This window comes from Microchirus variegatus, assembly GCF_963457635.1.
Source record: "Microchirus variegatus genome assembly, chromosome: 1".
NCBI classification, from domain to species: Eukaryota; Metazoa; Chordata; class Actinopteri; order Pleuronectiformes; family Soleidae; genus Microchirus; species Microchirus variegatus.
The window spans coordinates 13,637,771-13,652,468 of NC_139802.1; the positions used below are offsets into that span (position 1 = coordinate 13,637,771).

The 14,698-nt window shown below is 38.3% G+C and overlaps 1 protein-coding gene across 2 annotated transcripts in view; it reads left to right on the forward strand.

Moving 5' to 3' along the window:
- Positions 1-623: 623 nt before the first annotated feature.
- adcy2a (adenylate cyclase 2a) overlaps positions 624-14,698 on the forward strand; it is a gene marked incomplete at both ends in the record, with an annotated part of 41,929 nt that continues 27,854 nt past the window's right edge. Inside the window, 2 exons of one of the 2 annotated variants that reach the window (XM_083889851.1) lie at positions 624-1,214; positions 4,612-4,809. In XM_083889851.1, the coding sequence (XP_083745977.1) occupies positions 684-1,214; positions 4,612-4,809 (729 nt within the window). The remainder of the gene's footprint in view (positions 1,215-4,611; positions 4,810-14,698) is intronic. The other variant, XM_083889850.1, reaches the window with a different exon arrangement.

Consider the following 14,698-nt stretch of genomic DNA (forward strand, 5'->3'; position numbering starts at 1 on the left):
GAATTAACCTTGTTAATTGTGGAATTATCCCATCAAAGCTGAACAAGCAGATGTGATTTTCACAGTTGTAATAGCAAACGGCAACTCAGAAATGGCATTACAATAGAATGTAAAAAAAACTTGCCTACAATGAACTTACTAGCCACTTAATATTTTAGTAAGTAATTCAAAGTAATTTTGCATTTGATTCTAAGATGATGTTATTTGGGTCAAAGTGTGTTTTAGCTCTGTATACAGCATTTGAGCAAATGTGACCCACCACTTCACCCCCTATTTTTTGTTCTAATTTCTAAGCTGCTTATTTAGCTGTGGTGACATGTAACTCACTGAAATAATTCCATATTTAATCTAAAATGTGTTTGCTTTTAAGTTGATAGCTATTTTTATGCATCTGTGTTTCTCAATTCCAATCATTATATGACATCAGTATCAGAATGTATTCAGCATAAATGTTGGTCTGGTAATTTCTCCTCTCTCTCACTTGCCGACTTCTCCCTGCTGCTGCACCTTCTTTTTCCTCCTCCCTCCCCCCTTAGCACTCCCCTACTCTCGCTCGCTCGTTTCCTCCCTCCCATTCACTTCCCTCCCACTTTTCTCTCTCAGTCTCTCTGTCAAAGAGCGCTCAGTCTCTGCATTCCCTTCATTTCCCACTCCAACATGTTGGCAGAAGGAGAAAGAGGAGGATGCTGCGCTCTACCCTTAGTGCGTTCTTGCCACCTCTCCGGCCAGCGCACAATTCCTCTGACTCTGACTCAGCTTCAGCTTTTAGTTGTCTCTGCCTGAAGGACTTAAGAGAGGAGGTGGAGGAGCAGGAATCAAAGGATACACTGGATGTCAGGAGCTTTTACAACAGGGTGCCCAACAGGACCAAAAACAGGAGATCTGAACAAGGCAACTGCTCCTCATCCGTGGTGGAAACTAATAACTCAGCCGGGACCACCACCTCTGTGTTCTCTCCCTCCTCTCCCCCACCCTCGGCTCCAAGATCCATGTGGCAAGAAGCAATACGGAGGAAAAGGTATTTCCTGGACCGGGCGGGCGAGTCTGGTGAGGGGGATAGAGGAGGTGGTCAGGAGAAGAGGAACAGGTCCCCGGACTGGCTGTATGAGTCCTACTACTGTATGAGCCAGCAGCATCCACTGATTGTGTTTCTGCTGCTCATAGTGATGGGAGCTTGTCTGGCTCTGTTGACTGTGTTCTTTGCTTCAGGACGGGTAAGCTTCTGATTCACAACTTACAAAGAGATACAATTTCCTTTTTTCTCAAAAGTACTTATAAACATCCAGGACCATAAAAAGTATTGATATTCTTACCATGTTATGTTGTATATCCTTTATGTTTATGACTAGGACAACCAAAGAAAATCTCGATTTTGAAATTATACTTACCCTTCAAATGATGAATTGATACTTCAATCAACAAAAAATGGCCATTGTAAATCACAAGCAACAAACCGTGTGCTTTCAGTCAGTTAAATTATTAAATGCAAAGTTGCCCAGCATCATATTGTACAGTTTGCTTGCACTTTTTAAGTTATAGATTGTGCAAAGTTAACTTTGGACAGCCATTTTGAGGTGAGACTTAAGTTGTTCAAAACAAATTGACCAGTCAAGTGGGAGACAGCAGTAATACAGTAAGCATGCATATCATACACAGTCACAAAAACTGGCTTTGTACACACACTCTGTCAAATGCAGTAGTAGGCTCTCTGATCAACTCACACATACGTGCTTTTGCTTCACCACTGTGCACACTCTCACAGCATGAGGTCCTCATCGTAACACTAATGTGAATAGAAGCATGAGCTAAAAGTGAGTGGGGGGAAAAGAGCCTGGTTATTGTGTGAGCTTATGGTTGACAGAACTGGAAAAAGGAAACTTGTTTTTCTCTGTCACTATTTTGAAAGGATTATTTTCACTATAAACCTGAAAAAGTTAAGGCAAGTCACACTGTAAAATACAGTGTCATTCTGGGCTTTATAAAAAAAAATCTGAGATAACTACTAAGTACCTACTAAAACATTTGCCATTTTAGTCTAGGATTTTCTAATATAACCTTATTATAGTTTAATTAAATTTTTGCGTCAGGATAGTGCCTCTCTGTGTCTTAGCGGAGTCAGCTGTTAAGAGGAGATAAATCTTACATTCACTGAAGGAGACGGAGAGCAGTGACAAACGCGCATTACTCTCTGGCTTACACAACTCCTCTGAACTGATATAATCAATAGAAACTATATATACTGCAGCCATGACTAACCCAATGGAAACAGAATAGTCATCCTTCATGGTGAAGTTCTTTAAATGCACCGTAACATGGGTGACAGATTAGGAAGGAACAGCCTTTAAATGAGTGTGAAAAAATAATTCAAAATTGGCACAAGTGCAAATATGATAATGTTGCAAATCATTGCTATTTGACACCAGAAATATGTTCCAAAGCAATATGACTATCCATAGATGACACGCCTGTGAATATATTGTGTTATACTTGCATTTTAGGGGTCAGTCTCAAATGTTTGAGCAACATTCATTTTTTTTTATGGAATTGTAGGGAAAGTCGCCATTCAGGTCCCGAGAGAGAAAGTTATTTGATTAAAGTGGCTTTAGAAAGATGGTTGCCCAAAATGACAAATAAGCATTTCACTAAATGTGTTTTTCTTTGCTCTGTCTCCATTCTACATTCTGTTTTTCTTTAACCCCTATGCTGTAAAGGCATAACGTTTGCAAACCCCACCCTCTACTGATCGTCGTCTCCATTCTTGTGCTTGTGTGATCTCTTACCACCTCACATCTATTTTATTTTTATCATATCATCCCTTCATTCTGCTTACTGGCTGACCTAAATCCTTTACTGTTTTTTGAGCTCTGCTCTGGGCGAGATGTGGCTCTCTACAGCCACATGCTCTCCTGTCCCAGTGCATTGACTGCATGCATGAGAAAGAGACAGAGCGAAAGTGGGGGTGGGGGGGGGGGGCTTTAGAGAGGGTGAAAGAGGGAGAGAAAAGACAGAAGTGCAAAGACTAGCACTGTGAAATAGGCTGGCAGAAAAACGGATAGCAAGGTCACATCTGAAAAACAAATGATGGAATGGAGCAAAATGCAGTTTCAGTGATTAGTGCTTGCAATGACAGAAAAAGAGCAAATTAGACCATTAATTTATGGCATTCATGACATCTTTTAGATGTGCTTAATTTAAAAAAATGAATGGGCAGACAAACTAAATGGTCTGCACAGATGGACAAATTGTGTCACTATGAGGTCCCATCAATTTGTGTCTAGAGCTAAAATAGGTTGGAGTGTACATTCACATCTGTGCATTTTTCAGATTTCCTACGCCATCTGTATGTAGCGGCAGTAATGACGTGCCGCTTCTGGCTTTCATGTCCACACCATGATCCTTTTCTATCTTGTCACACCACTAGAAAAGTGTTGATGGGATGAAGCATGGCAAGGGCAGGCAGCAGAAATGACTCATTTCCCTGTGCTGCTTACCTTTAAGAAACTCCTGAAATTTTTATCAGAACATTCAGATCTAAGTGAGTTTCAGAAAGACAGCATCAAATGTATTATGAATGGGGCTCAACTTTCTATGAGGTTTTTGAGTTTTTTTTCTTTCTTTTTTTTGTGTTCAATCATTTTGAAATAGTTTAGCTTTTAATTAAATGACTTAATTTGATTTACTTTGTGCACTTTTTATGAGAGCTGATACAAAAGTACACATTCAAAAAAAGAAGGTTAATATGAGGCATGCACATTTATATTTTAAAATATTGTAATAAGTGGCTGCATGAGTATCAGAGACGAAGGAATAATTAAATGCAGAAATTGTGATTTATTTTATTATCTTTAGTATAGAGTTATTCACCATCTCAATTTTGCCTTTATGTCCCTTCTCCACCAAAATGTGATTGTTGGCATTTAGTTAGGAGTTGTGCATCACTGTACCCTTTATGCTGAAGTGACTGTACAGTAGGACTTTCATTTCATCATATTGTCCTTTTTTTAAATTAACTTCATTTACATTACAATCATGATTAACAGTTAAACTTTGAACAACAGTGATGCTGCAACACTACAACTGAGCCACTGTTATTGGATGTGATTGACAGTATTGCATCATGTTAGTGCCTGAAACATTCTCATGTTTTTTTTGTTTTTTTAACCTATCCACCCTCTTAATATCTTTGTTTAGTATGACCTTTCAGGCTATTTCTAGTCAGCCATTAAGTCTTTTCACAGTATATTGTGTTGCAAAAATACATTTTGTTTCATCTTCCCAGTCTCAATTACCTCTAGCAATGCTATTAAAGCAATGACACCTTGTGTTTTTTCGTGTTTTTAAGAAAGGGAACATTAGGACTACATTTGCTGCCTTTCACATCTCTCTGTTTTGTATTTTCAGCACATTGAGAGGAAAGCCTGAGATGAGGAGAGGCTTTTTATTACAGTTTTGATGTTGCATGCCCCCTTGATAGGCCTCCATTGTTTTTTATTCAACTCTCTAAGGACAACCCAGCTTTTCCCATTATTTCTCTTTAACCTGATAAATATTTCCTTCTCCTACATTCTGTCATTTGTCTCATATTTTCCCACCTTTTTCCCCCTTTTTCAGAACGTTGAGGACCATATGGCCTTTGTCATCACTGTACCCACTGCACTGGCCATCTTCTTGGCTGTGTTTGTACTTGTCTGCATTGAATCCATCTTCAAGAAGCTTCTACGTATTTTCTCTATGGTCATTTGGGCCTGCTTGGTTGCCATGGGTTACCTTTTTATGTTTTCTGGAGGGATCATCTGTCCGTGGGATCAGGTAAGACCCATATGTAATCTATATTTTTTTCTTTGTTGGCAAACATGTGGTACATTGACTTTTATGAGGTGGCTTTAAAGGTGAGACGGAAGATTAAAGAAAGTAATTAAAAACTATTAGAAATGATGAACATAGTTACCCCATATTGAAAGTACAGGGTCATGTGTTAACACAGAGGGCATCAGTGGAAATTGCCTTTTAAATTCAGCTGTGCTTTTCTGTTTTGAATTAAAACGTGGGATTTTTGTAAGCTTTACATATTCTGATGGTTAACCTGCATTTGTAAAGGAGTATAGACTCCACAAAACCATGAAATACCAAGCCTTTGGAGAAAAAGGTAGCCAGTTATGGGGGTCAGGGTGCATGCTTCACTGGAGGAAAATGTTGGCCACAGACTTTAGTCGGTATCAATCCTTCACTCTGCCCTGTCCCCTGTCACTGCAGTGACTCAGAAAATTGGCTTAAAGTTGGTAGGTTAACTGTTAGATGTCTTCCACTGACCTAGTGTTGAACTGATTGTCTTGCAGCAGTGTGGTTTGCAGTATTATATGAAAATTAAATCATTTTTTATAGTAATACAACCAATGGTGCAGATAGAGTGAGTGGAACATCAGTTTGTCTCTCAAAGTTTGTGAATATAATGCCAGTGATCAAACATAACATTTTCTGTTGTGTTGTTCATGTTTATTGCTGGAACTGCTGAAGTTCAGGAACTGAAATTGGACTTCATGGTAGGTGCATAGTCAGACTGAATGCTGCCCCATGGAATATGACCCCACAAATGCCATTTTTCATGTCATATTGATGTTAAAGAGCAGCCAGCTGGTACAGGGGGAGACTCGCAGATGTTTGTGTGCAAAACTGCTGCCAATCTACTTGTGTCGATCAATACATTATTCAAGCTTCTTGGGGCAGTAGCACAGGTTCACTGACTATGCCCCTCTTGAACGTCTCTGTACTATGTAGCAGGACATGAGTCAGAATGCATAAAAATCTTGCTGAACCAGAGACCAGTTTGTCTGTAAAGTTTGTATGGCTTATTTTTGAGTGTGGCAGTATAAGCACAGGAGTTGGATTTCACCTTTCACTATACATCATAAGTTACAGACAAACAGATGCATCCTGCAGCAGGGCTCATTGACAAACATCCCAGTACATTAGGTCTTCAATATTTGAAAGCATTTGAAACCCATTCAACATTACTTGGCGAGTCAAATGTGTAGTGTGGGCCTATCTATCACAAAGTCGTGACTGAAGAGGCATTGATTCACACGTCAATTTATTTATGCCATTATTTCTATTGGACTGCCATGTGAATTAACACTTTTTGATCACAATTTTGCTGACTGGCACTACACTGTGTGTTTATAGGGGTTTGCTGTCATATTATAGATAAGGAAATGAAGGATTGTTGTTTGGCTGATCTTACTATGGTATATCCAGTATACGTTCATCTTGTTTATCACCATGGAAAGCATGGTCTACTTTAGCCATCAGTGAGTGATTTAAATGTAGGTCATATCTCTTTATTCACACAGAACTGTGTAAATCATATAGATATATAAATAATATACATTATGTATGGTGTAGATATTTTTGGTTTAGATACCTCGCCCTTGAGATTATTATACCAAGATGCAGAATACGAACACGAAGAAAAGATTCATAAGCTCAATATGCATAATAAGATCAGAATAAAAAAACAAATCAAGAAACAAAAAAACAAGGTGATTCAGTTTGTCAGCCTGAAAAGTGGGGTCAAAGGAAGTTGAAGGAGTTGTTGTGCACCAGCGCTCATCCCTCATGCTTTGCGGCTATGAGATCATCTGGCTACACTTTTTTTCTGTCCTTTATGTCCAGAATCTCACAGGCCAAAATGACGTCACACACCTTTTCAGGCGTTTAGAGCAGGTTTCTCCCTGTGGCTCAAAGACACAGCTCTCTGCCCTTCAGCAGGCTGATGTAGAGCTCCACTCCCGTCTGTGTGTAATTGTGCACTGAATTCATGTAAACTGCTTGTAATTATGTCACCTGTAGTCTGCCGACAAAATATGTGACTGTAGATCATTATGACATCATTTTTGCATGCAGTAATCTTATACTCAACAAAAGTCGTTTTAGATGATGTTTTTGACATCTGGAGTTCAGTTTGTTACATATATCATTACATGTTTTTGAATCTGTTGTCACTCAGGTCCTTGGTGTTACTGTGGAGTTGCTATGTAGATGTTGGCTTGAGAAAAAGATACAAAGGGAAGCAAAGTAAATATCTGAGTTAATAAAATGCTTTCTGGGCAGTAGCAAGGAGGTAACCATGAGAAGTTAGGAATGAAACCGTAATTGGAGGTAGGTCTTTATGCCTCACCACCACCCTATCCATCATGTACAACTTTAGCTCATTAAGGATGATGGCCTTTATCCCATGGCTCTCACACCAGGCTTCTGCTCAATGGATGAATGCTTGTGACCATAGATACATGAACTTAGGATCTCTCTAAATGGTATATTTTTTTTACTGTTTTATATTGACTTTGTGATGAAAATCATTACATAGAATTTTTTGTTACTATATTGAACTATGCTTACAATTTTTGCTGATGCCCAATCAACAAAACATGGGGAATTAGATCAAATGTGTTGTACTAATTTCCCTTAACCCTGCTCAGTTTGAGTACAAATAATGCCACAGAAGAGATGAGACATGGTTTGCTTTCAGGCAGGAGACAGTAATGAATGGTACAAATGTGTTCCCTTTTTAATTAATTGGGTTATTATCCTCTTGGTAACAACTATTTGTTGCCAAGACATACTGTACATAAAAGCATGTGAAAATTCTGTCAATGGTATCATTGTTAAATTGGCCCTTACTCTTAGTCTCAGTAATGGCTGTGTAGCATTTCAGTATGACAATAATTTGTAGAAATAATTGGCAAAAGAAAACACAGGGAGGGGTTGCTCTATTCCCTCTTTCCTTATCAGACATTTAAGGAAACATTGCTCTTATTCTTTGCTAGTCAAAAGTCAGTCACCAGTGGTTAGTACAGGGTTTGTCAAATGTTTATCAACATACTTTACACCTATACACTCTACACTGTAACAAGTTTGTTTTTTGCAGATTAACAATTAAATTGTTAATTTGCAACCACCGCAAAGGTTTTGGTTTCCAGTAGCATGTGCTGTATAGTTTTCTATTGAACAACCATCAGCTAATGCTATTGATCAAGTTGGTGTTGCTTATAAAAGAGCTCCAAACAAATTGGGATTACCCTTTCTTTTTGTCTTTAACAAAAACAAATAATAATAATAATATATGCAACATTTTGTGTTCACGGTGGTAATTGTTGCTGCATCTTTGAATTAGCTTTAATAATAAGTTTTATACATACATATTTCAACAAATAATAGTGTTTTAGAAACAACATTAAATCGAGCTTGAAAGGACAATATCCAGCTAAATTTAACATGGTTCATCTGTGGTATGCCAGGTAAAAGGATATTTCAAGCACTGTGACTAAAGACAGTGCTACTGCTGTGAAGACAGCAATTCACATTGGAATGTACTGTAATTAGTGAAGTGGCTGTTTGAGCAGTCACTGTGATCTTTACCGAGACCGTTGGTCATTGACTTTTGAAGAATTCATTCCTAGAGTAGTAACAAAATGTGCATGAAGATATAACTGCATACATTAGTTGGAAATAAAGGGTTTTGATATAATTCTGTTGGTATAACAATAGTAGACCATGTGTGACCAAGTACAGTTTTTTTTGGATTAAATAAACTTGGCACAAAAAGTAAGGACATTTGGGAGGTTTGGTCAATTACTTTTGTTGTAACAATGCTTCTTGACAATACATGCTATACTGTTGGATAGCCTGTGTATTTTCCTTTTTAAATAGTGCCAAATTTGTGAGGAAAATGCATTTGTGGGTTGTGCAGCAGAGTTGAGTATGTGGGTTGTGCCCATGAAAACTGTGCCAAATCTTCTCTGTGCACTGGAACGTTATGTTTAGCGATGAGTCCAGATTTGGATTTGGATCGTAGGGTCAAAGTGTACAGAAGATGTGGAAAATGCTATTCTGATTGCTGCACCAGTAGCTTTTGGTGTACAGTGTGATGGGGTATGGCAGCATCTCCCTCGCTGGAAAAACAAGGCCATCTCAATGCAGAGATATCAGTATGAGATTCTGCAACCTGTGGCAATCCCATATCTCCACAGTCTGGGACCGAACTCTATCCTCTAAGATGACGACACTTACCCCTACAGAGCGGGGTTTATCAGAGACTACCCCCAGAATTTGGGAGTGGGGAGGATGGAATGGCTTGCCTGCAGTCCTAACCTCAACCCCATTAAACACTGCAGTTTGGGCGTGCTGTCCATGCCAGAGTGACCAACACAACCACATTGGCTGACCTGCAACAAATGCTGGTTGAAGAAGAAGCCATCCCCCAGCAGTGTGTGGCCAAGCTGGTGGCCAGCATTGGGAGGTGCCAAGCTGTTGAGTGGTTCTTCCACATGCTACTCAGGCCCATGTTAGTTAAATGAATAAATGAATATGCTAATACATCTTGTTTCTTCAGACTTCAATTGTCCAATCCAATAAATGACACCAAAGTCTGTAGCAGAATAGCTGTTTGGCATTGGTTAAGATTTGGCAAGTTTTTCATGCGTGCAGCCTGTATACTCGACTCCACTGCTCAACCCCCAAATGCATTTTCCATACAAACGTGGCAGCATTTAAAAGTGAAATAAATGGGCTTTCCAACGCTATTAGATTTAGTGCCAAGAAGAATTGTTACAACAAAAACAAATTTCCACAAATCCCTAGCATGCTAAATAGCTAAATGTATGTCTTCACTACAGGAAATAACATGACTTTAATTGGAACACATTAAATTGTATTGCTACTGTGATTTGGATAGAGCTAGTCCGCAATCTATGCATAAATGCATCTTTTTTTGTTTACACGGTAATCTCATGCACTATATGGAACATCCAATGTTCTTAAAAAGCATATCACATCAAAATGTCGGGGCAAGTGGAATATTGCAAAAAGCTGTCATTTTTTTTTGAATAATTAAAAATTAAAGTCCAACAACTTGCCTGAGCGAAATGTATGCAACTGCATTATACCTACACTTCCAGTTTCAGAGAGCTACAGGCTGTGTTTGTATGAAAGACTCATTCACTCAGAAGTGTCTCTGCACCGATCAGAGTTAACTATCGCTCTGTGTATTTGATTTATAGCTCTCTCGTCCACTGCTTTTTTCTCTTTCTCTTCACTGAGTAGTAGCAGCCTTAAGACGCAGTTTAATTTACAACCATCAAACTGATCATGGTCACTACTTATTAGAAAATATTTTCTGTGAATGAGCTGGATTTTTGCTGAGAGGTTGCCTATGGGATAAAATCTGTGCCATTATTTATGATAATAACAAATGATAATGAATAATTGCTTTTAGCCTTTAACATATGAAGCATCATATGTTATGAGGTGAGCTAACTATTATTGAGTGCTTAACATTCTGTCTATAATTAATTTAAATTCAGTTCTTGGTGACAGATTTTGATCTTGTTGTAACCCTAACCAATAAACTTCAGGTTTGTTGAGATCTTGGTTATTTCAACCAGCTCTCAGCTCTCTGATGCATGTGTTTCTGATTGAATTATGCTTCAGGGTTCTAGGGATATGAAGTGTGTAACACTTCATATCGTGGTGCACCAATATCACATTTATATGGCGCTTACATTTGAGTACTTGCCTTAATGTAGTACTTGCATACCATTTTTTATATCTTTACAATTGTCTGCATGCACTTTGTGTGGCTCATTAGCTCATAACTTCATAATACACAATATAATAATACAAATATATGAATCAATTAAATCATGTAAGGAAGTATTTGAGAAAATGCCCTTCTTACTGAGTTTAGAACTTTAGTTATTTTTTTCTTGCAGGATTTATGGTTAGCTTCAAGTCTTCAATACTGCATGTCATTTTTGAAGTATGGTTCCATCTGCAAAATGGGTGAGAAAGTGGAGTATAGATTAGGGCATGGCTGTGTTGTAAATGACGGTGCATGCACACACAGCAAGATTCACTCTTTGCTTCTTACCAGGTTCACCGTGTCATTAAAACTTATTCTTCTGGTTTCAAAAACCTAACATGTTTCTGGAAAATTCTGGGCTTCAAAATGACAGTTAAACTCTACGAGCCAATGATACAATGAATTGCCACTTGGCTGTAACCTAAAGCTTCATCAAATAATTAAATATTGTTTTTGTGACCTTCATATCTTTTCTTCAGTGGTATGAATCAGTTTCTTCACATAGGGACGCAGTGAGCAGTCCAATTAACTACACACTAATAAATCAAAGTACGAGACTGTACCTAAAAAGGTACAAATGCTTTGTCGCACCAGTTGAACTCTATCAGGATACAAGCACTGTACCTTTAACATTTGTACCTGCTTGTTTGTACCTCTAAAGAAACATTTCTGCACCCCTAGTGACAAAAATGTACCTCTACACTCTGAGAAAGTGCTTGTACCCTGATAGGGTACAACTGGAGTGACAGCAAAAGGTACAGTCTCGTACTTTGATTTCTTAGTGTGTACAGTATACTGTGTTGACATCCTCATAGAGAACCACATATGGCACAGTATGCACAGCATGCTGTCGGGTAAAAAGTCTTACAAAGGCTCCAGATTTTCCTTCAGCAGTGTTTTGCTCTTCATCACCACTGTGACTTTAGTTTGTATACATTACACTTTCAATTTTCAAACCTGGAATCAATCGGATGCTTATCCTCTCCCCACAAAGCCTTCTCTCTTTGCCGACGGTGGAGAGAAGAGCTTATCTGTGTGGTCCAGTCCTCACTGACAGATGTCTGGATTCTGCCTCAACCCCCCCCCCCCTATCTTTTTTTTCTGTCTCGATCACACTCCGTTTCTGTGTCACACACATGCACACAAAGACACGCATGCTCCTTTTGTAAGTATTCAGCCAGTCTCATTAGCCTTTAAAGCAAATGTGGGGTTAATGGCACTGGTGACAGTGAAGACCTTCCAGCCTTAGAAGGTAAAGACGGGTAGATGACAGGCGTAGGTTTGGAACTCCTGAAGGGGTAAAATGTGTAAAGAATCGAGGCAGGAAGAGCATGAAAGTGAGAGGCTACATGTGCGTGGAGGAGTAAAATTAGGTCAAAGTCTTGAGTCTAGAAATATGATCAATGACAACCTTAATCATATTTCATTGTTTCTCTAAATCCTATGGGATTGGAGAAACAAATCAAGCATTTATTAATCTCAAAGCTGTCGTGCATAGTTTTCAAATATAAAAACAAAAATAGCCTGTTTTGAATGACAACCAGGAAAAATAACAACAAAAAACACTAAAAATTCTGCAGCTCCAACTTTGCATCTTTACAATGAATTGGTTAACCAGTTATTTTTTTTATTTTTTTTTATTTTAATACCTCACAATTAAAATTCATCTTTTAGGGAAAAGTAGCAGACTGACTCATACAGTAAAGGGGACACAGCACTCCACTGTAAATCTAGCCTGTAAACTTATCTCTGCCACAGACTGGATTGATGGCCTGATGTAATCTGGCACTCCATCTTTATCATTTGCTTCATTTTAGCCTCCTTGGTGTCATTTTCAAGGAATTAAGTCATGGAACAGAAGCAGAGTTGATTGTACCATGATACCACAAAAGCCCTATCCACTTAATTGTAGAGGGTCCTCATGTGCTTGCATTAACCACCATGAAGAAAAGGCTCTTACTGTTTTATTACTGCATCATGTATTGAGTATTGCTGGCTCATCCACCAGGTATCACCCCCCTGCAGCCTCTCCATTATCCTTGATATAGTTTTTCATTATTAGGTTAGCAGCATTGAATTTCAGACGTTCATTTTGAGAAAGACTTTCTAGACTCTAAGTAAATTATAGAGCCTTTCTAGACAATATCTGGCTGCAATTAGCAGCTCTCTCTTGTATTAGGAAGTAAGCTAATACAGCATAGGCATAATTAAGGCATTGTGAATAAATAAACCAAAGATGTTGTTGGCCTTCTGCTTGTTGTTTTTTCTTCTAAATTTCTCAGCAGATCCTCTCTATTTGAATCCTGAAACTTTACAATGGTTGGTTTTGCTAACACGGTACATTTAGGAGCTGCTTCTTTGATCTTGAATTGAGGTTACTGCAGCCAGCCTGCCACCATCATGACTACTCAGTCTCACACCACCCTCGGATCCACTCCACAGCTGTATTTTTAAGTTTTGCCATTTGCATCAAACTATAAAACGATGAGTCTTGCTAGATGTTAATGTTGTTTCACGAAAAACTGCATTGCTACAATATCTGTGTTCTTTTCAGACTGCCTCAAACCCTCATCTGCTCTGCCTCGCAAAGCATTTGGATCCTAAATCTTGTTTCCAGCATTTTTGCACCATAACATTGAGAGAACAAAATAAGACTTTGTCCAATTAAAGCTGTGTAAGAGAGTGGTGTGGAGAGAGTTTAGTTTGGTTTAGTTTTTAATGGTCAAAGACTGAAATACAAAATGTACAATGCTAAGACCATCAAGTCAATACACTTACGAATCAGCAGTTTTGTTTTTCATTCTATAAAAATATTTTTTTCTGCTGATTAATTGGAGCTCTACTTCATATACTATAACTTTCACCATAACCCCCTAAAATACTATTTTATATTTGTGTTCTGTTGTATTATCTACTGATACATCAGTGTCCTAAATACTGCTGTCTTTGTTGTGTGCTTCTTTGTCAAGATCCAGAAGAAGAGAGACTGGTCGTAGACTTTATTTAGGTTATCCTTTTGTTCAGTGGCTAAAATCACTTTTTACTCATGCCGTCGCTGGCAGCCATGATTTAATTTAGCGTGCGCCTGCCTCTATTGTGGGTCTGAGCCACATGCAGAGTACAAACAGCTGTTTCATGCATGCTGTAGTGTGCATGTTTTTGAAACCCCTGTTTGATGAATACCTTTCATTTATATATCTGTTTTTAATATGTCAACATCACACACATTCATGCCATCAAACTTTGAGAACTTTAGCCCTCCACACAAAGAACAAATTAATATCAGAAGGCATTCAGTAAAGGAATGTTTATGTGGTCTCAGAGCCATAACGTTTCTTGGCTTGCAGCAGTGTATTCCTGAAGTATATTATTTGGCATAAACTGACATACTTTTTTTTTCTAAAACATGATCTAATAAGCTTTTTGTTTTTGTTTAGAAACACAGTGTTAATCTTGTAGAATGGCCTTGGGAATTCAATTTTATTAACGGAGGGCACAACAGCACAGACCAGTTTAGTTCCTGCTCCACATTTTTATCATTATTCTCTTTATAGGAATATAAGCATGAATGTTGATCTGTTTGTTGGCACTGTGGTTCCCTGTGAAAATTAGAAAAAAATTCTACACTGATGTACTTGGACTATGATTCAGCCTTGGACTTCAGGGTGGAAAGGCTTTTTACGTATCCGCTTGGTTTAAACTGACAATGAATAAAAAAATATGAATCTGTCCACAGTTAAGTCCAATAATGTAATTAATACAAAGTTCTTCTCTCGACTGAGTGTCGAGTATATGAGATGGCTACAAGAAACTCGGTGACAGCTAAATGCCATTTAATGATTCAGCTTTGGCGGCCTTGTAGTCTATTTGAGGGAAAAACATACAGAACATGTTCTTGCTGAATGTCTAACACAACCTTAACCTTTGGAAAAAAGGAACATAAACATTTCAAGAACATGATGCAGATGAAAATGAAACACATTCAGTATGTTGATGGTGAAAGGATTTTTGAGTTGTGCCATGCTATTCGTTACCTTGTTACTCAGGATGTGCATACAAAAA